The sequence below is a fragment of the Thermobia domestica genome, chromosome 9 (assembly GCF_964235325.1).
Source record: "Thermobia domestica chromosome 9, izTheDome1.hap1.1, whole genome shotgun sequence".
Lineage (NCBI taxonomy): Eukaryota > Metazoa > Arthropoda > Insecta > Zygentoma > Lepismatidae > Thermobia > Thermobia domestica.
Genome location: NC_137462.1, coordinates 104,346,709 through 104,367,913, shown reverse-complemented (window position 1 = coordinate 104,367,913; position 21,205 = coordinate 104,346,709). Strand labels below are relative to the sequence as shown.

At 37.1% G+C, this 21,205-nt stretch overlaps 1 protein-coding gene across 1 annotated transcript in view; it reads right to left on the bottom strand.

Annotated features, from left to right (window-relative positions):
• Window positions 1-223: 223 nt before the first annotated feature.
• Window positions 224-21,205, bottom strand: part of XRCC1 (DNA repair protein XRCC1) — a 166,545-nt gene continuing 145,563 nt past the window's right edge. Inside the window, exons 10-11 of the mRNA XM_081771653.1 lie at window positions 14,548-14,617; window positions 224-388 (exon numbers count right to left, since the gene is read on the bottom strand). Coding sequence (XP_081627779.1) covers window positions 284-388; window positions 14,548-14,617 — 175 coding nt within the window. The 3' untranslated portion in view covers window positions 224-283. The remainder of the gene's footprint in view (window positions 389-14,547; window positions 14,618-21,205) is intronic.

The window sequence follows — 21,205 nt, the reverse complement described above, 5'->3', positions numbered from 1 at the left end:
ATTTGGAATAGATAACTGTGTCCTTCACATATTACCACAGAAAGAAACCACATGATGTGGGGACTCTACAGACATAGTATTTTTAAATTCGATTAATCATTTCTGCTAACCTTGTACGCTTAAATCGCCAAATTGTTTGTACAGTTAGCTACATCTATTAGCGTGACGCACTGATATTTGATGTTTATAAAGAGAATATAAATAAAAGATATATATATTTTTTAAATAAAGCTCATTTATTGATTACCATTATGGTATAGTCATACATACGTTAAGACAATCTTTATGCAAGTGTGAATCGGTCATAAGGCACAATATCTTCCTCGTCATTACAAGCCCAGATCCAATCAAAACGCAGCGCTTCTGCGTTCGAACACTGAGATTTGATCTAGAAAATAAAAAAAAAATAAAAATCAAATAAACAATATTTAAAATATTTAACTTTATATCAAATATAAACAGAGTTGCCTACAGGAACATATACAGTATATGCAAACCTGACCAGGATAATGACAGGTTATGGATCCCCGTTGTCATAAATCTCCCTTTAGTTTTCAGAAAAGAATAGCTTTCGACTAGAAACATGAAACATAATTTACGGAAGAATATAGTTTACTCGAGCGAGAAGTCTCACACAAAAAGTTAATGGGTCATGAAAGTTCAGATGCAGGATCTATACTAGTGAATCTTCAGGGAATCATAAAATGCCGCAGACACTTAACAAAAATAATATTATTCAGACACGTAAATAGAATACATACTACAACATGAAGTCAGATTCATTTATTCCGAGGAAAGCGAATGAAAAAAGAAAAGGTAAGACTGAAAAAAATACAGATTTCTCTAGACCGTAGGGAGGTTAGCAGACACGCAGATATCTGTTTATTGTAGTACTTTACAATAAGCAAATAAAATTAAGATCATGTTTCCGTCAAAATAGCTTCTTAAGTTTATTAAAGCGAGAAACTGCCATTCAACACACAGGACACAACTGTAATTGTCTGTCTCTCTCTGTGTTTGTCCTGCAATAATCACCATGAACGCTTTCTGATTCCGATTACATGCATGTACTTTTTCTTTCAAAGCGTGAGAATGATCTATCTGTTTGGGATGAAAGCCGTTAAGGATACGAAAGAAGAAACCAACTGCGATTTAAAGATGATATTCCACTTGCTTGAACTGTGTACTCCAAGCGAAGGAAATTTACGAGATTTATATGGAAAACAATGTTGATACCAAGCGCGATCGAGTTTTCTCGTTCGACGTTACTGGCGCTAGAAGGAGCGGAGGCTATTGCTTATTGGCTGTCAGCGTAATTCATGTGCATTTAGTTCTGTACCAGTGGCGTAACAATGGCCTTTGACGCCCCTGGCAAAATCCCTAGTGGTGTCCCCCTCATCCATCAAATAGTCCAATGCATAACCATCTATAACTTATGCACACGCGCTACATCCCACACATGACATCCACATTTGACTAGGTTTGGGCAGTGTTGCCAACATGAGATTTATCTTTCCGCGAAAATAGGGCTAAAAATTCGCTAACTGAAAAAAAGAGAGAGAGACAAGTCATCACGTATACAAAAATACTGTAAGCAATATTACAATCAGTATTTAAAGGGATCAGCTAATTTTTAAACTCCAATAATGTTGAGATTAGAGCCTAAATAGGTCAGTATCCTCCTCATCCATTTAACATTACGTCATCCTAGTCAGTGTCAGGAGAGGACGAAGGTCAAATTTCACCTACCCAAAGTATCCTTTTAGCGCCCTCACTTCACCTAGTCCTAGCCTATATTTTACATTTTATCTCAGTGATATTAGAAAATACGTTCGAAAATTTATTTTGGGGTTCTCGTTTGGGCTAACCCTTAAGTTGGCGTCCCGGGCAGTTGCCCTATTTGCCCAACTCTTAATGCTTGTGCTTGGTTCTGTGTAGCCGCAATACGTGGCAATTGTGCAATGTCTCATAGTAACACTTTCTGTCTAGTTTTAACCCAGATATAGGCATAGAATATTGTTGTTGAAAGCCTGTTGCATAGGAGAATTTCATTTAAAGTTAGTAAGTTCAGTACATGTAATATAGGAGTGATATCATAATAACACAGGAGGATTAATTTCTTAATCATACAGTGCTATAACCTCGACGAGTTTACAGTAATGCCAATAAGTTGATACGCAAATGTAATAAACTGTGAGCAAAGTAAGTTGGAATTTTTATTCTTGCCATGTTCGGAAATGAAGAATGCAAACTCTTGGGGCTCGCTCCAGTTATATAATTTGCTTCTTTTTTATTAAAAACCTGGGGCGACCCCTAATATACCGAAACGGTCTGCGCCCGTAGGCAATGCCTACCTACCCTGACTACCCTACTGCTACGCCACTGTTCTGTACGCCCCGTCCTGTTGCTAATGGCTCAAAATAAACGATGCAGCCGTACTGTTGAGATGTATACTGAATATGAATAAATACTGGGGGAGGGGAGAGCAAACTTTTCTTGGACCCAGGGAAAGGAGGGACATAAAATACCTAAACACAGGTTTGACGCCGCTACAAGCTTAATTGTAGTGTATTTTGTCGCAGGTAGCCTTCTCAATACACTGATATGGTAGCAGGAGCCAAGGATTCATCTGTTGAAATATTTCATTAAATGTTGGTCAAGTTTTAAGATCAGGGGCGTTATTTGGGAAAGGCAGGGAAATATCTCCCACGTATTTGAGAAACATGCTTTTAAATAAATTTTATCCGAATATAGTAGTAAAAAACGTGAAACTCTTATGTCGGTGAACAATCTTCCTCTTTACCTCCCCCCCCCCTCCGCATCCGGCAAAATCTAAAATAACGCTACTGCTTAAGACACGAAACTTGTACCTCGCATAAAAGAACTTTTTAAATACTTGTTGATGTTTGTTTTAAGAAAATTATATATTCTCTTTGTGATAGTTAAATACAGGGTGGCTACAAAGTCCAAATACCCCTTGATAACTGCTAATGTAAGTTTCCCAGTTACCCGTTGATAAATACTAATGTAAGTTTTCTCGTTACCCCTTTATAAAAGTTAATGTAAGGTTTTTACATTGTTTCAGATTATGTGAACAGTGACCGCAGCACTTGCCTGGCCACCACGAAGCTATGGAGGTTCATAAAGGGCATCGTAGCACAAAACCGTTACGAAACCAATGCCGAACAACAAAAGCTATAAAACAAGCTTTCACATGCTGTGTTCCGCAAAATATTGCACAAAAACTGGCAGCGTATCATCGTTTGTCATAAGAATGACGGTCGACAGACTGATCTTTTGGACATTTAATGTTTCCTATCTCAATAAAACTTCTCAAAAGCATTGTTGTTCATGTCATGCAGTTCTTTCCGTGTAGTTATTTACGTATGTTTAGTGGTTTATGTTACTTATTTTCAGGAGTAACGGGACTTTGTGGCCACCCTGTATTATTTGAAACTTGTCTGTTCACTGTTTTATATTATACAAAAACAAACATAAAACGAGTTTACAGTACTTTTTAACCATATTTTCATATATGTCCTTTTTAGATATTGCTATTACTTTATATATCTATATCTATCTATCTATCTATCTATCTATCTATCTATCTATCTATATATATATATATATATATATATATATATATATATATATATATATATATATATATATATGTAATGATGATCAAACATTAAACTTTTCAAATTTCCACCATACAATTTCTTTAATAATTGTTATTCTGAAAATTCATATAGACTATCGATACTGTTCCAGTACATAAGACTTTGGATTTTTAATTGTGGTGAGAGCAGCGAGGAATATACAACTAAAAAATAACGCAAACAAGATAAAATTGAGAAAAAAACATCTTTCTAAGATTACATGTATAATTTTTACTTAAAACAGAAAATAATGTTATATATAATCAATTACTTTCCTTGAAACCAAATATATGATTTTGTAGTTGCATGTGATTGGAATTACTTGAAATATAGCGTGCATTCTACACTCCAAGTGACTGAGTCAACCTGTAGAACACATACCACTACCTATAATTCCTCTGATTACTTCCTTCCAAAATTTGCATTTTCATTACTTGGGTTTCCAGCTGAGGGTTCTCAGGAAGGACATGCATAAATGAATATTGATTATTCCACAAAGAAATAAGGATTTTTTAACTAATTAATTGCCTTGACAAGAAGTGGGTTTTCTTTTTTCGGGCGCTGAACATTTTGCGTTAGTATTTTAAAGTTTTCTTATATATATATATATATATATATATATATATATATATATATATATATATATATATATATATATATATATATATATATATATATAGCAAGTGAGACTTACAATCTTGACTTACGTACAGAAAGCTATCTATACACTAGAACTTTTCTATTTAAATCTATCATTTATTCCATTTTATATGTCACTGTTAATAATTCTTTAAAAGCAATATCTAAAACCAAAGTAACGAGAAATTAACTTGGTTAATTTATCTATTTCACCTGAAAGAGAACTTTAATGTTAAAAGCTTAATATTTATAGACGCGATATTTTAAAAATGTATAATCATGTAACAGATTTAATAAAAGGTAAGGATCACCCTATTAAACTTTCTCGCTTCAATTTCTTAAACTAAATAATGTTATGCTGTAGTTATTACTGAAACATTTATTTATACACATTTATATATACAGAGTGTTTCAAAACAACACCGACAACGTTTGGGAAGTTAATCCTGACACCAAGATAAAACGAAAAGTATAGACGAACCTGCGTGCACAAATGCTTCTTTTCAGGGTTACAGGCTGCCGAAAACATTTTTTTTAATGAAATTTAAAGGTCCATAACTCCGAAACTATGAGATCTATCATAGTCGGGTCAAGACTTCACTTAGGAACTAGTATGTGCGCTATCCAAAAATACATGTTTCAGAATCCTAAGGTACTCACGCAACAATTTTTTATAGAGGCAGTTTGGCTAGTCTAATAATCTGAATAATCTGAAGTACTTATCAACCACCTCCGTAAAAATTGTTGCGGAAATACCGCAGGTATTTGGATAGAACACATACTAGTTCCTAAATAAAGTCTTGACCCGAGTACGGTAAAATAAAAGAACTGAGTAACACTACTCATAGTGGAGTTCATTGGAAATAGGACGTAAATTCATAGTGAAATTTTGGTTAAGGAGGCACACTACTAAAAATTATTCGAAAGCTAGCCATTTTTCGTAACCGAAACGAGATTATTAAATGTAACTAACCACAATAATAGATAGTAGATAGTGTTATTCTAACTCGAAAATACGAATCGGAAAAATTTTCAGTGCTGCCATCCCTAGAAATGACAGTGTGGCCTGAATATGAATTACCCAAAAATCTAGGTTAAGGCAGAGACTAGAAAAATGAACTCAGCGGTAATTGATGACTTATCATGTTGTCTTGGCTTCCTGTTAACTACTTTTTAAATAATATTTGTACTTATTTTGTAATAAACAGGAAGTGTAATTTAAATAAGTTTCTGTTTTTTTACAAAGTACTTTTAAACTTGATTGATTGAAGTTAGAACTTTTCCAAAATCCCCAATAAATTTAAAAATCTGTAAACGAACAAGCTTTCATATAATTGTGCCGCATAACTTCTTGTTTTACATCTTTCCCTCTTTCATAAGGGAAAATTATGACCTGAAGAATTGGAAGAGCCTTTGCACTGTTCTTAGTGATGGGCTTCACAGTTTCTACCCTTGCACTCCACTTAGTTTTCGACTCCGATTTTGTTGAGTGCGTGAGTGATACAGATTACAAACAATATCAGACAATTTTTCTCCTTAATTCTTTGATTAATGCGACGGCAGCTTTGTCATAATGCTGGAACCGACAATCTCTTTCCTAATTTCGTCAGCCTATAGTTGTTTCATAATACATTCAACCAAGCTTCACACATCCCTCTTCATTACTATAAAGCTGACGAAAGACTCACTAACGGATATTGTTCTTCTCTCAAAATCAACTTCGTTATACCTTGCTAGATACGCTCTGAATGTGCCTGATGAGAAGCAGAGTCACTCATTACCTATAGTACTTAGCCAGTAACCTTAGCCGAATAAAAGATGCCATTAAGTGGCCGAATTCATTCTGAACACTAGGCGTTTGTTCTGCCTGAAATAGATGTTCTTTTAAAATGAGACCAAAAACAGAAAAGACTTTCAGTAAGACTAGGAAATTATCGATGTTGGAGTCGTCGCTTTGTCTAGTTTTGTTTTAAACCAACTTTTGTTGTTTCTAGATGAGAAAGGTTTCTCACTATTTTGGAATTACTTTGCACCTATGCGTCTTATTTCTTTCTGTATTGAGTCAGGCAACAGTTCTCTTTCTCTCTTGTCGAACTCCAAGAGTCCAATGTTATCTTTCAATCATCTGGTAATCACTAATCACAGCTCTAGGCTCTAAAACAGTAGCTTCTTGCTTATCACTGTACTCCGTGTTACCACTTCTGTCTGGTTACCCAGGGCCGGATTTAACATTTTGGCGCCCCTAGGCCCAATATTTTTTTCCGCCCCCTAGTCTGGTTAAAGTTACTTTCCTAAAAACATTTATTAAAAAATTATACAGGCCTATATGTTAATTGCTTAAATACCACTCCGCAATGCAATTTTATCATTGCAAGTTTTTTTTTTTTTTTTTTTTTTTTTTTTTTTTTTTTTTTTTGAGGAATTTACTTGGTTCTGGGCTTAACAAAATACCGCTAATGTATTAACAAAAGATTGGTGAATAACTTTGGTTTTGTTCAATTTAGCCATTTGGGCAAATAAATAAAAAAAAACTCTAATAAAGAATGCTTTATCAGCCTGATTTTTTTAATTAATTCTAAAAATATGTTACGTTATGACTATTTATTTTTATTTCTAGATATTTTTTTTTCTCTCGGCCGTGCGCCCCCTGGGAGCTTGCGCCCATAGGCCCGGGCCTACTGGGCCTATTGGGAAATCCGGCCCTGTGGTTACCTCTGTCTGTTCGGAATCGTTAGAATAGACCGAAGTCGCTCATTCTTTAAGCAGGTGGTTTTAACGATACACTAACCTGCAATGAAGACTTATTTTGTTACTGTGAGTTGTTTGCAATATTAAATGCAAGGATCTTAAGATGAACTTTCATGAAGTCTCCTAGATTTAAAAGATCTCAAAGCCCGCTTTTACACCGAAATAGAAACTTTAGTTTGTGAGACCCAGGACCAAGGATTTAAAAAAAGAAATGAATGTTGAAGTTGAGACGCATCAAAGAAGAAATAAAATATCTAGTAACATCTCGTCAGATAGGGAACTAAACGCTAAGTAGAAATAGGAAAGAAATCAGGGATTATCTCGATCGTGTTCTTATGAAAATTGATGATACGTTCAATTTGTTACAAGATGATGATTCCAAGTTCAGGTTTCGTCTGGATATAGACACACCGTGTTACAGTGCTAATAGAAACGATGTAGAAAACAACTGTGGAAGCCTGGGCACAACTGATGCATAGCAGTTACATAAAGACATTTTGGACTTCAGAATGTTAGTCTCAATTCGCACTACAAAAATGTCAAGGTCTGGAGAGCTTCTCGAATGCATTGTACAAGATGGAAGTGAGAGTCTGTTTCCCAATCCGCGGAAAACCACCAAAAATAACGTTGAACCATTGCTGTTTTCATACGAAAAGTCATCAGTAAATTAAAACTTTTTTTTTTTTTTTTTGTACTTAAGAGCATCTATTTGAGTCTGATTTTGCACTATTAACTGTTATAAGGAAAGAAGTGAAAAATGACCTTTTAGAGACAGACAAATTTGCAGCAGTTGAAACAAGAAATATAATAGCGTAGTTTATACACAGAAAAATACCATAATCACATTCAAGAGTAAGATAATATCAAAGTTTCTTAAATTATTTGAAATATTTAGATCTAGTAAATGATTTTCGTAAACTGAATAAAATCTAGTATTTTGAATAATGAAGTTTTGTTTTCCCCTCGAAGTCAAATTACAATCATATTTAATGTGGAAGTAGAAATGAATAGATAGAATTGAAATAAGAGATTGAAATGAGAAAATTAATATGAGTGAGGAAAAGGGAAGAAGATAGAAGCACAATTCTCCACTGGCAATAGGCGCTTGCTGTTAATGTTAGATGCGCCAGTGCTTAGAAGCCACAACGAAGGTAAATTTATACAGGTAACCAAGAAAATTCTGTCGCATTTTGTGGAGGTCTCTGTTCAATTGGCTCTCACACCGTGAATTGAATGCAAACGGGGATAAGGTAAGGTCAGTTGTTGGTGTGGGTATATCCAACATACTACCTGGTTGTGGCAGTTCAGTCACACTGCGAACATGCGTAAGGACACAGTGAGAATGGGACCTCCACAGAGCGTAATAAGGGCGTGTATGCTGTACGAGTTTATACTGGGGTTAGATGCCGCTGTAACGGGGTGGAAGATATGCCAGGCCTTTGGTGAGGGTGTCGTGATTATGCAGAGAGTGTAACGGTGGTTTAGGAAGTTTAAGGACCGTGACAAAATACTCGAAGACGCACCACGTGTCCGAAGAACAACACAGGTACAAAATGAAGATCTTCAGGCAGCAATTGAGGCGAACAGTGGCCAGACATGTGAGGAACTGCAAATACAATTTAGTATGAGTGAAGAAACCATTCGCTGCACCTCCATCAACTTGGGAAGCATTACAAGTTGGGTCGATGGGTCCCACATGATTTGACTCCGGCCCAGAAGGCAACGCAAGCAGACACCCGTGTTTCTTTGCTGTTTCGTGTGACGAAGGAGCCATTTCTGAACAGGGTGTTGACATGTGATGAGAAGTGGGTCCTGTACGAAGTTCCACGCCACTGTCATCATTGGTTCCAAAACAGCCGAAATCAGAAGGTTGGTGGACTGCTCGCGGCATCGTGGATCGGGAACTGCTACCAGCTAATCAGAGCATCAATGCAACTGCGTACTGTCAGCGTCGTGCTCAGGAAAAACTCAAAACTCTGGAGCCAGCACTTATGAATCACAAAGGGGTCCTCCTGTTTCAGGACAACGGTAAGCCCCACGTCGTTAGGATAACCCGGGACACCATTCTAAGCCTTGGATGGGAAACGCCACCATATTCCGCCATACTCCCCGGACATTGCACCGTCTGATTATCACCTGTTCCATTCCTTGGACAATCACCTTAGAGGACGCCAGTTCATATCCATAGTAGAGGTGCAATATGCACTTGATACTTTCTTCGCTTCACGGAAACCAAGTTCTACCGCGAAGGAATCCATGACCTTCCAAAACGTTGGCAGAAGGTCGCTGATGCTGATGGGGACTGTTTTTGACCTTTCAGGTACGTCTTAGGTGGCATATCGTTCTTTGATGGTAATGGGTGAAAGAGCGACAGAACTTTCTTGTTTACCTTTATAATTTAATGCAAAAGCAAAAAAAAAAAAAAAAGAAAAAAAAGAAAAGAAAAGAAAAAGTGTATCAAGAGGAACGCGACGACAACAATATTCACAGGATGGAAACATAAACATGTTTGTTGCTGTTTCCGAGCCCAAAGCATGGCGTCAAAGCCAAGTGTGTACGTGGGCTGATTCGTGTGTGTGTGACTAGATGCGTTCGTGACCCGAGATATCAATGTACTATAATTGACAATGTTAGTACAACACAAAATCTTTTCTATGCTATGTAAAGATTAGGATATTTTCTCGTCTACTTCAGAATCTTCTATTTAAAAACCAGATTAGAAGTTCTTTGATTTGTATGTACACTCATGTCCAAAATTATTGTCGCATGTCTATAAATATGTTGTTGTAGGAATATAATTTGATAACGAATTCGCCCGGTATTTCTTATAATGTTAGTATGTGTATAATCGGTAAAGACATGTATGTGGCAAATTTCATGTCAAAAGAGTAGTAAATAAGAACAATAAAACGAAAATAAAATTTTCGTGTCTATTTAGCAACATTTTATTTTACTCATTTTAATATTCGTATTTATAATTCTTTTCCTATGAAATCTACCACAAATATACATTTCCCGATTATACACATAGTATCAGTATTAAAAGTGCCCTGCAAAATCATTATCAAATTATATTCTTACGAGAAGACAGTTATAGATATGCGACAATAATTTTGGACATGAGTGTACATCCCTTGTCAGGAAGGATTCTATATAGGACGAGACCTACAGTTTAAACTGTCATCTGAAACTCTGTAATTCGTTCAATGTTCTTCTGCCATGAATCAAACCCTGGACCTCGCGTACGCCTTTAGGCCACATTAGAGAAAATAACAATGAAATTGAAAGTAAAATATTAATTATTTTTAGAAAATAAAACTACGTATGTGTAAATTTTAATTAATACATACCATTCGCTTCTTACGTTGTGTAATATAGTCGTAGTCGTAAATTACCAATATCTTACTAATGCTTGGGACAAAATGCTTAACTCTGCTTAAATATGAGCAGATAGTTATTCGCGCAAGATGCGTAATTTGTAACCACATACGTGGGCAAAGTCATTACTCAACGCAAATGGAGAAGAGATCAGAGGTTAATATCCCATTGGCATTCAAATGTCTCAACAAAACGTTGTGCTAATGGGCCCATCAATTGTGTGTTTAATGGGTCTTATAAACTCAATAACAAAAAACAACTACCCCATTACACTAGGTGGAATGAAAGTACTTATTTATAGCAAGCGTTTGATGTTTTGCTGTAATTCTGTTAACATTCGTATGACACTGATAGTATGCGAAGAACGTACGAATTGTGTTCTACATTCAATATATTACCTATCTTGTCTAGTACGTATCAGCGAATCCTGAACATTCAATGTGGTTTGTGATTCACTTTCGCATTACGTTCAAGCCAGCTTTATGAGACTCGTTGGATTATTATGTCTGCTGCATTGGATAATGAAAAGCAAACCGCAATCCGGTTGATTAACAAACCAGATTAGCATCCGAATTTATTGTGTAAGTCTACACGCACAGGTAAAGTGTATATTGGAGTACTGTACACAACGTTAATGAATATTATACTTGTGTTTACTGAACCAAGTTGTTTGACCACCTGATTCCGTATAAATTATAAATGCCGTAGTTTTTTCTCGCCCATCGTCTTTATATTGCTGTTTCGGAGAAGCTAATTTAAAGTAAAATAGCCCAGGGTACTGGCATACGTGGGATATGTAATGTGGTGTTTCGGAGTTTTAACTAACATTGAGCAAGATATTATGTAAAAAAAAATAAATAAATAAATAAACATTTACATATTAAGCTATGCATAAAAACACTTAAAATTATATGAACTTGGGAGATTGAGTCCCTCTTGACGAACTTCTGCGTACACCACTGATTCAGGGATTCAGTGGCGGTTCTGGAAATTTGGGGAGATTAGGAATTAGATTTATGGGCTGTCCGCCTGTCACGTACATGAGGGATGACGTTCCTCGAGGAGCACACTATCCGATGAAAGGGAAGGAAGAAAGGATTGGGGTAGGAAGGAAGCGGCCTAGGAACATTATATTAGGAACCATCCCGGTATTTGCCTGGTGTAAATGAGGGAAACCCAGGAAAAATTTAACTCAAATAGCTGTTACACTTTTTCGACCGATTGTTCCCACCGGGAATCGAACCCGGGACCGCTCGCACCAAAGGCAAGAGCGTTGGCGATTACGGCTCGCGGGGCCACTCTAGAAATATCGATATTATGGATTGACAACGTACAGTCATTCATTCATTGAATTACATGCATGGATCGTGATTAATTCATTTGTTCAGAATCGCGTAGTAGACATAGTGGGCCTTATGCAGAGACGTTCTGACGCGTGATTAGTGTCATACTAAAGAGTTCGACTGTTTTGTGCAGTAGTCAGGCCTTTAGTATGACAACGACTCTGCGTAAGGCTCAGTGTGTTTACTGTAGCAAAATTGAATCCTAACAAACAAAATTTGTAACGTAAGTTCTGAACTCTTTCCCCCTCTAAAACTCACTTTATTTTAGTTGAGGATCAGTGGCTCAATGGAAAAGCGCTCAATCTTGGTGCTAGGAGTATCTTCTTGAATCTTAAGCCATATGAGTTTAGGTGTACCAAATCGTATCCGCGAGTTTTCTCTGGCTTCCCCCGTTTTCTCCCACTCGCTTTCATTAATCAACCGTCTCCTTCAGTCTACAACACATATCCGCGGAACGTAGAGCTACAAATCTTTAAAACCATCACTTAGTTTTGAAATGTTATAATATTGTTAATATCGCTGCACAAATTTAATTTTTGAGTTCTGACTTACAACTTCGGTACTATCTTACTGATTTACTCATTAACCATTTGGTCTAATATATAACGATTTCCGTAACGAGTTATCAAATATGGGTCTACTATAGTAGAATATACACCTTATAAATGATATAAACATGCACTCAAGTCAAATGTTCTGTACTCAACAAATGAGTAGAAGACTATGACTAAATTTTCCCAGCTGGCTTCCCAATCCCCGTATAACCATGTATATCGAAAATGTAATGATATTGTTAGGAAAATCTACGCTTTACTCTCGTTTTACACCATGATTCCAGGACACCTAGGATGAATAATTATCTAACGAATGTTTCAGAAAGAACGCAACTTTTGAAATGCCTGCCATTTCTGTTCCAGTAAGCTGGAAACAGCGAACGTTACACGATTTTCCTCGTGGTTAGTAGTCACGGAGCGCCGAATAGCGCACGATCATCATTTCTTATTTAGAACAGTGCTTCACTTCGTTAGGAATGGGACACTTCACGACGGAACAGCGTGTTGTCATACTGAAACCTTATTTCAAATGTGGTGAATGTTGTGCAGAAGCTGTTCGCAAATTCCGTGGACCTCATGCGCTATTCCGCGCTCCGTGACTACTAACCACGATGAAAATCGTGTAACGTTCAGTGTTTCCAGCTTACTGGAACAGAAATGGTGGGCATTTCAAAAGTTGCGTTCTTTTATGGGACCTCCTTTATGTTTCATCCCTTACTTACAATAATATTTAAAAAAAAAAAAAAAAATATCCCACTACCATTTCCAGGGAAGATACATACCGCACTGCAAGAAATAAGTAAGCAAAAGAAAATATAATTAAGGAGATTACTGAAAATATTTTTTTAGTTAATTAAACAATTACTTAATATTTCAATTTAAACTACTTACATTACATCGAAAATTACATTAAGAAAATAATATAAATTAACCCTTATCAGCTGGATGGATTAAAATAAAAAATAGTCTTACTATATTACATATACTTATTGAATCTTTATTTTTAAGAAATTATCTAGTAGCATATTAATATTTTTCAAATTTAATTATTTCCATTACTTTTCCGTATTTACTATGGAACGAATATACCTAGGTTTAATTGCTCTCTCTCCCTGATTATATGTCAGATGATGATTTATGCTCTTTGTGCTAATTACCTCAATCCATCTCCTATCAAGTTAATGGTCATCATAGCCTATGACATTAAAGGAGTGATTTTGTGCCATTTCGTTCCACATGGACAAACTGTTAATGCACTGTACTACTGTTGTACTATTCTGCAACGACACCTACGACACGCTATTCGGGAGACGCGTTCTGAACGTCTACAGGATGCATTATTTCTTCATGACAACGCGACAGCCTATACGGCAGCGTGTATGCGGAATCTGCTCGCGCGATGAGGATGGGAAGTATTGGAGCATCCACTGTATTCGCCAGACTTATCACCTTGCCATTATGACCTCATACTAAAACTGAAAGAGCCATTGCGTGGAACACGTTTTCGAACGAAGACATTGCCACAGCAGTGACGCGTGAGATTCGAAGATTCGTTCGTGGTAAGACCACGGGTATTCTGCGTCTTTCGCAGTGATGGCAGTGTGTGATGGATTCTTTGGGACTTTAAGATGTTCCTGCTCTATTGTGTACTGTTGCAATTAACAGTAAAACACGTTTGAAACGACAAATTTTCTTCGTCTTTCTTTCTCGTGCTATATCTTTATACTGGTGTGTGTTCATCCATCTCCCTGCAAGTAATATTTACATATAAACTAACCTTCCATTCGCATATTTCAGAATTTTTTATTCGTGACCATTTTCGAGGAAAAAAATAGTTGCCATGACTTTGGCAACGACCCTCGTATATAAATAGATAGATAGACAATTAGATATAGATATATAGAGCATAATCATGGAATGTTAAACTAAAAATTTCATTTATTTTATTAGTATGATCAACTTTAAGAAAGTACGATCAAAACTTCATATCTGGACCATAACTTTGCACCTTTAGCACAAGCAGCGTAGGTGGCTTTGTCTTTATCATGCGTTAAGCACTGTATGTTCTGTTATTGCTGTATAATAGTGTCTTAGAATGAAACGAACTCGTCTTAACTTCAGCGGAAATCAAATGAAGTTTTAGGATTTCAACTGAAACTTCTAATGAAATAACTTTCAGACTTTCTGCAATATATATATATATTACCCAAAGAACACACTTACCTTACTTAACTCCTGCTTCTCATCTGACAAAATATAATTTACTTGCGAGTCAGGCTTCTCAACGACTTCCCTGAAATTCAATATGTAAAGAAACAATATTATTCAAGTATCGCTCAGTAAGAAAACATTAAAATGAAACTAAGCTACCTGGTGCTGGACTCTATAACGGTTACGACTGACCAGACGATATGTAGTTAGCTCATAAGACCATTGAGGTTATTTCAGGCTTTCTTGATCGGAACTCACTTCCTCTTACTGGATGTCCTCTTCGAACTGACTCACGAAACCACCAAAGATTCAGAGGTCTGACTGGAAATTGAATCAAAGACTCATACAAAAGATAAGTACGGTTTGGATACCTGGGAACATACGGTATAAGAAAGCATAAACTAAAGAAAAAACATTAAGCGCACCGTTGACGAACTTTTGCCGAATATGTAAAGAACTTTGTAAGTTAATCATGTTGTAAGTAAAAGTATAACGAAATGCCAACGAGAACGTCTCATGACATACACGTCACATTACAAAATCAGTCATACAACCTATTGGATAGCTGGTTATAAATGCCAACCGTCGCTCCAACGTTAGTGTTCGTGTAAAGATACCAACTAACGAAGCTAATGTTAACGTGACCTAAAGCAGGAAGTTGGTAACAAGTTGTTAACACCTTCAAAATCAGCACTTACACAAGCTATTTAAACACACGGATCGCCCTTTTTAAATGTCTATGAGTCATTTTTTTAATTAAAATCTCTCTCAACAGACTCTGATTTTACTCTTATACTAAATTTATAAGGATGAGTTTTCTTTTCGGGTGACTTTCTCAAAACTAACTCAAGTGATTTTGTTCATAAATATTTTATTAATAACATGATAATATGACATAGCTCATTTGTCCTTAAACATTTACGAGGGATAGTTTATTCCTGGGAGAGAGTATTTTTAAACTATTTTCCCAAAAACGACTTTTGCGATTTTGTTCATATTTCATAAATGTACATTTCATTAATAACTTGATATCATGACATAGGTCATTTGTCCTAGGAAAAAAATTATAAGGCGATCAATATTTCATCAATTATATAATGTTGTGTAGAACATTAAAGGTTGTAGAACAAATCTTTCTTTAATACATATGAAGATGCATTTCAATATTGATGAGCGCAAGAGTTGGTCTTGCAGTTTCTGCAAGAGTCTTGCATGCAAGACCAAGACAAGGAATCCCGATGCAAGACCAAGACCAAGACCAAGGGGTGCAAGACCAAGACCAAGATCAAGACTCTTGCACAAGTACCGGTACTACTAGAATTCTTTTATACAATGTAAAAAGGAGATGCCGCTGGAGTGAATGTGTTCCCAGTAGTTTACGCAATCCGTGTGTGTCGATATGCCTCTGTAACATATAGCTACAGTATGTCGTTTTCCTACCCCACTGCCCGTAATGCCGGTCACGCAAGCGCTGGTTCCGATGTCCAGGTCTGCATCCCCGAAAACATCCTTTCCGTTGACAGACGTGTGACATTACATCAGACTGGAGGTGGCAGTTGTTGCGCAATGGTGATTTTCTGTTCGACGCCCTCTGTATGCAATTGTTAGAACTAGGAACATCAAACACGGCCCATAGATCGCCACCGGATTGTTCTCCGGAAAGAAGTTTATCTCTAGTCCGTCGGATAGTGAACGACTGAAGTACAAGTTTATAAAAAAACATGTACGACTCATCAGAATTGAATAGAATTTAACGTATCAAATTGAACAGAATTCACATAAAAATTTTATTGGTACATGTCATGAATTATAAGTATTTAACATTTCAGATACCGTATATGATTTTGTAAGTTATTATTTCAACATGTGCTATGGACATAGAAACAAAGTACAATATCTATATGACACGGTAGTTGACACAAGTATTAGTGCACAGAAAACATAGTACATAAATAAATTTGAAACATAAATATTGCTTTGGAGACAATAACGAATAAATACAGAAATACACATAAATAGGTTATACTGCGTCATGCTAATGTTAAAAACGATTTTATTTAGATTCCTATTTTCACAAGAAAACATGATTCGTATACGTATCAACTAAAGATGTTCCCATAGACGGGTGCATTATAAGATGTAATTTCGCGGTGGCTCAGTGGTAGAGCGTTCACCTCTGGTGCTTAGGGTCCCGGGTTCGATCCCAGCCCCCGCCAAGTGAACTTTGTGGTGGACCAACACCGTGTGCGTGGGTTTTCTAGGGGTTCTCCCGTTTCCTCCCACTTTCTTCATTCCACCATTTTCATTCATTACTCATCATCACCGTCTCCTTTAGCCTAACCGGCATAACCGTGGGACATAAAACTCAAAGATTTCATTTCATTTCATAAGATGTAATTTCAAACAGCTTGATAATGTACAACCGATTTACATTCGGGGTGCTAAACAAGAAATGATGGAGATATAAATGACATTTTCAGCATGGGAGGCAGGCATAACATTTATAGTTCTGTTTAACTACTTCCTTAATCTTCATCTTATTTAACCATAACTGTTTTATTTAAATTATTTCATATAATCATCTTTACTCTTTCATTAGCGCAAACATTAGGACCATTCATTAATGCGTAAACAGCTTCGACGACTCATTATAATTAGTTATGTAATAATTAAATCTTCTTTATATCAAATCATGTCACATACTTAATGACGTAACCTCCATGTTGATATATTTCGATAATTTATTTATAATTTTATTATCTCCATATCGTTTGTAGATGTTAAAAGATGTTAAATATACATATATAAATATATATATATATATATATATATATATATATATATATATATATATATATATATATATGGCATTTCTTTACTTATCATAGCCGTGGAGAATCTTTAAGTAGGATATAAAAGTACGTATACTACAATTTCCAAACTGGTGATTTGAACATAAATAGGCCTAAACCTGGAAAATATCGATGTTAATAGGACATAAAATTTAGAATGTTTCCATTTAATTTTAGGGGAAATTTGTATTCAGGAGGTTTCACCTCCTGAAAAAGATTCCAATAATTAGCTATACATGATTGTTTGTTTTCTTCTCTTTCCGAAATACCAAATTAAGTACATGAACTGATTGTAGGTTCGTCCCGGAATAAATATAGCAAAAGAGGGCTTTGTTTTTGACCCTTCAGTTGCTTTGCCTCAGACAGTCTGCTGACGAAACGCCACAAACGCACAGAAGAAATTTGCAACGTAAAAAATCCAAGTGGCGAACGCCAAGAAGTAACTTTCATGCGTTTTTCAAAGTTGTTGAGGAAAGTGGAGGGCATCCGTATAGCTTATGCGAACTATGCAAAAAAAAAAAAAAAAAAAATCGAAGCAAAGTGGCAATAAAAATGAAAAACAGAAACACTTTTGTCCTTAAAAAAAAAGTACATCATTTATCAGTGCATAAGAACGAAGTACATCATTTATCAGTGCAGGAACTATTTCCATTAAAGCAGCAGCAAACTCGAAATATTACAGACTTCTTTAAAGCTTGTTTGATTATAATCAATATTATTTTAATTTTTTCTCTTTTTTTTTAGCCAATATTGCTAAACATATCATCGTAGCGATTCTGCCATTATTAGCAGGTCACTTGCTGCAACTAAGAAGCTTCGATGTACAGTGATCCTCAGCTGGTCTTTTCGTCTTACATAGTAATTGTTTGTTTTAATGCCTTCCTTCAACTACAATCTCCTATGCCTCTTCCTCTCTTTCCTTCTACCATACCCTCTAGCACTTCTCTCATAATACAGTTTCTCATCAGTTCCTCACACAAGCCCTCCATCAACAGAGACCAAGGTTATCATCTACCTGACATTTGGCTTCAGTTTCTCAGTACGAAAAGAACCAACAGCCAATCAGAAAACAGTTTCCACCGGCAACATCCGAGCACACTATGGGCCAATAAGAACAACCAATAGAAACACAGCAATTCCCTAAGAATACAATACAAATTGTTCGACTAGCACACTCCAACCCATAGCTCTGAAGATGTTAACCGCTGTATGGTAACGAAAGCTCAACACAGCAACATTCACTCTGGCAGCAATCTCGAGAACATTGGATTAACCAACAATGATGCTCAACAGGCAGAGTATTCTAGTCTTTAATTTAATAATGGCCGCCAGTAGCGTATTTAGGGGGGGGGGGGGCTTCCGGGCTTAAGCCCCCCCAAAATCTTACTATAGTAAAGTATACGAAATATCTTGCAGAATTTTCACATTTTCAGGCAAAGCCCCCTCCCCCCCCCCGAAAGTTAGCAAAGCCCTCCCCGAACAAAATCGTAAATACGCCACTGATGGCCGCTCAATATGCATTTCAATGCAGGACCTTAAAGGAGGGAGACCCATGACATTAATATTATATTGGAACTTTGCGTAAAGACAAATTACACCAACAATCAGAGAGACAAGGATCTATGTATTTCTTTCTTAGGCCCCAAACTATGCTGTGCACAAATGTGGGAAGTCTTATAGAATAATTTTGTCCGTCCGCCTATAGACGAGTATCTGGATCAAAACGTTAGAGAGAGCGATATCTATCTATCTATATCTATATATATATATATATATATGTAGGGCCGGATTTACGGGGTGCACCGGAGCACGTGCACCCTCCCCCTTCCGTTATGAATATACACTATCTAAAGTGAGAAGCTGGTAGTGAAAATATCAATGTCATGTTTTCGTTTCGGGCTTAAAAGAAAGCGGAGTTTTGCAAAGCAATACTTTAAGTCAATTCCTCATACACACCACAGATGCCAAAAGGCATTTTAAAAATATAAATTTGATTCAAATGTATTGGTAGTTATTGGTGCATCTCTCCTCAGAAAATCCTGGATCCGGCCCTATATATATATATATATATATATATATATATATATATATATATATATATATATATATATATATATATATATATATACAGTATGACGCTAAATTCGTTGTACAAAAGCAGAAGAGTGATTCCTGAGAGTACAACAAACAAAAAAGTTTTTATAAACAAAGAGCGAAAACCCCATCGTTTGCGTGTTATAGGTTGCCGAAAAACATGAGAAAATGAATTCCAAAGGTCCTTAGCTCCAAAACTATGGGACCTACTGTAGTCGGGTCAAAGCTTTGCTTAGGAACTAATACGTGCTCTATCCAAAAACACATGTTTTAGAATCCTAAGGTAGTCACGCAACAATTTTTATGGAGGTAGTTGGAGAGTACTTTATATCATAGGCCCTTAGTCAAACTCCCTCTATAAAAATTGTTGTGGAAGCATCTCAGGATTCTGAAACACACATTTTTGGGTAGGGCACATGCTAGTTCCTAAGTGAAGTCTTGACCCGGCCAAGGTAGGTCTTATACTTTTGGAGCTGTGAACCTTTAAAATTCATTTTGTCATGATTTCGGCAGCCTATAACACGTAAACGATGGGTTTTCGCCCTATGTTTATAGGAACATTTTTGTTTGTTTTACTCTCAGGAATCACTCTTCTGCTATTGTACAACGAATTTAGCGCCGTACTGTATACAGATGGTGATCAGAAAAATGGAAACACCTGTAGTTGGCAACAACATCAGATGTATGGGTTGGCAGTGGTGTCGTAGCGCCCGCAGCGCCGGACCGCTGGTGGTGGTGTGTTAGGTCGGTCTCCATACTACGTCAGGCGCAGTGGAACAGCAGTGTCCAGTGGCTGCACCAGACGGAGGTAGTGTAAAACGGGAGACCTCTCAGATTTTTAAAGAGAGCAAATTGTTGGTGCGCGGTTATGTGGAGTGAGTGTGACGGCAGTGGCTACTGTGTTAAGGTGTGTCGCGTGGGACAGTGTCGAAGGTGATGACGGCCTACACAACACACGGGAAAACCACATCGAGGAAGCGGAACAGTGGGCGGAAGAAAATCATGAGTGACAGTTCACGCCGGGTATTAAAGAGCATTGTCACGCAGAACCGTCGTCCACTGCGAACAAGTGACGGAGGAACTCAATCAGCACCTCCCCCTTCCTGTTTCGACAATCACAGTCCACCGCGAATTACATGGCATGAACTTACGGGGTCGTGTTGCACGGGCCAAACCGCTCATCATCGACCATAACGCTTTCGCACGCCGCAAATGGTGCCGTGACCATGCAACTTGGACGGTTGAGGACTGGAAACGTGTGATATGGTCGGATGAGTCACCCTTCACCCTATTCCCAACCACGGGCCGTGTTTATATGTGGAGAACGCCCAAAGAAGCTTATGATCTGCAGTGTTTCCGCCCAACTGTGAAACATGGTGGCGGCTCGGTGATGCTGTGGGCCGCCATATCATGGTTTTCATTGGGTCCTGTGGTCACACTTAGCGGACGAATCACTGCCAACGATTATGTCGCAATTTTAGGAGACCACTTGCATCCTATGGTCCGGATGTTGTTCCCGGACAATGACCCCATCTTCCAGGATGATAATGCACCCATTCACACAGCTGGCGTTATTGCAGCGTAGTTTGAGGAACATCGGGATGAAGTTCAACACCTCCTCTGGCCCGCCCAATCCTCAGATGTCAACATAATTGAACATCTGTGGTCCGTCTTGGAAACACGACTCCGGCGACGATTTCCACCTCCATCCTCTCTCACAGAAC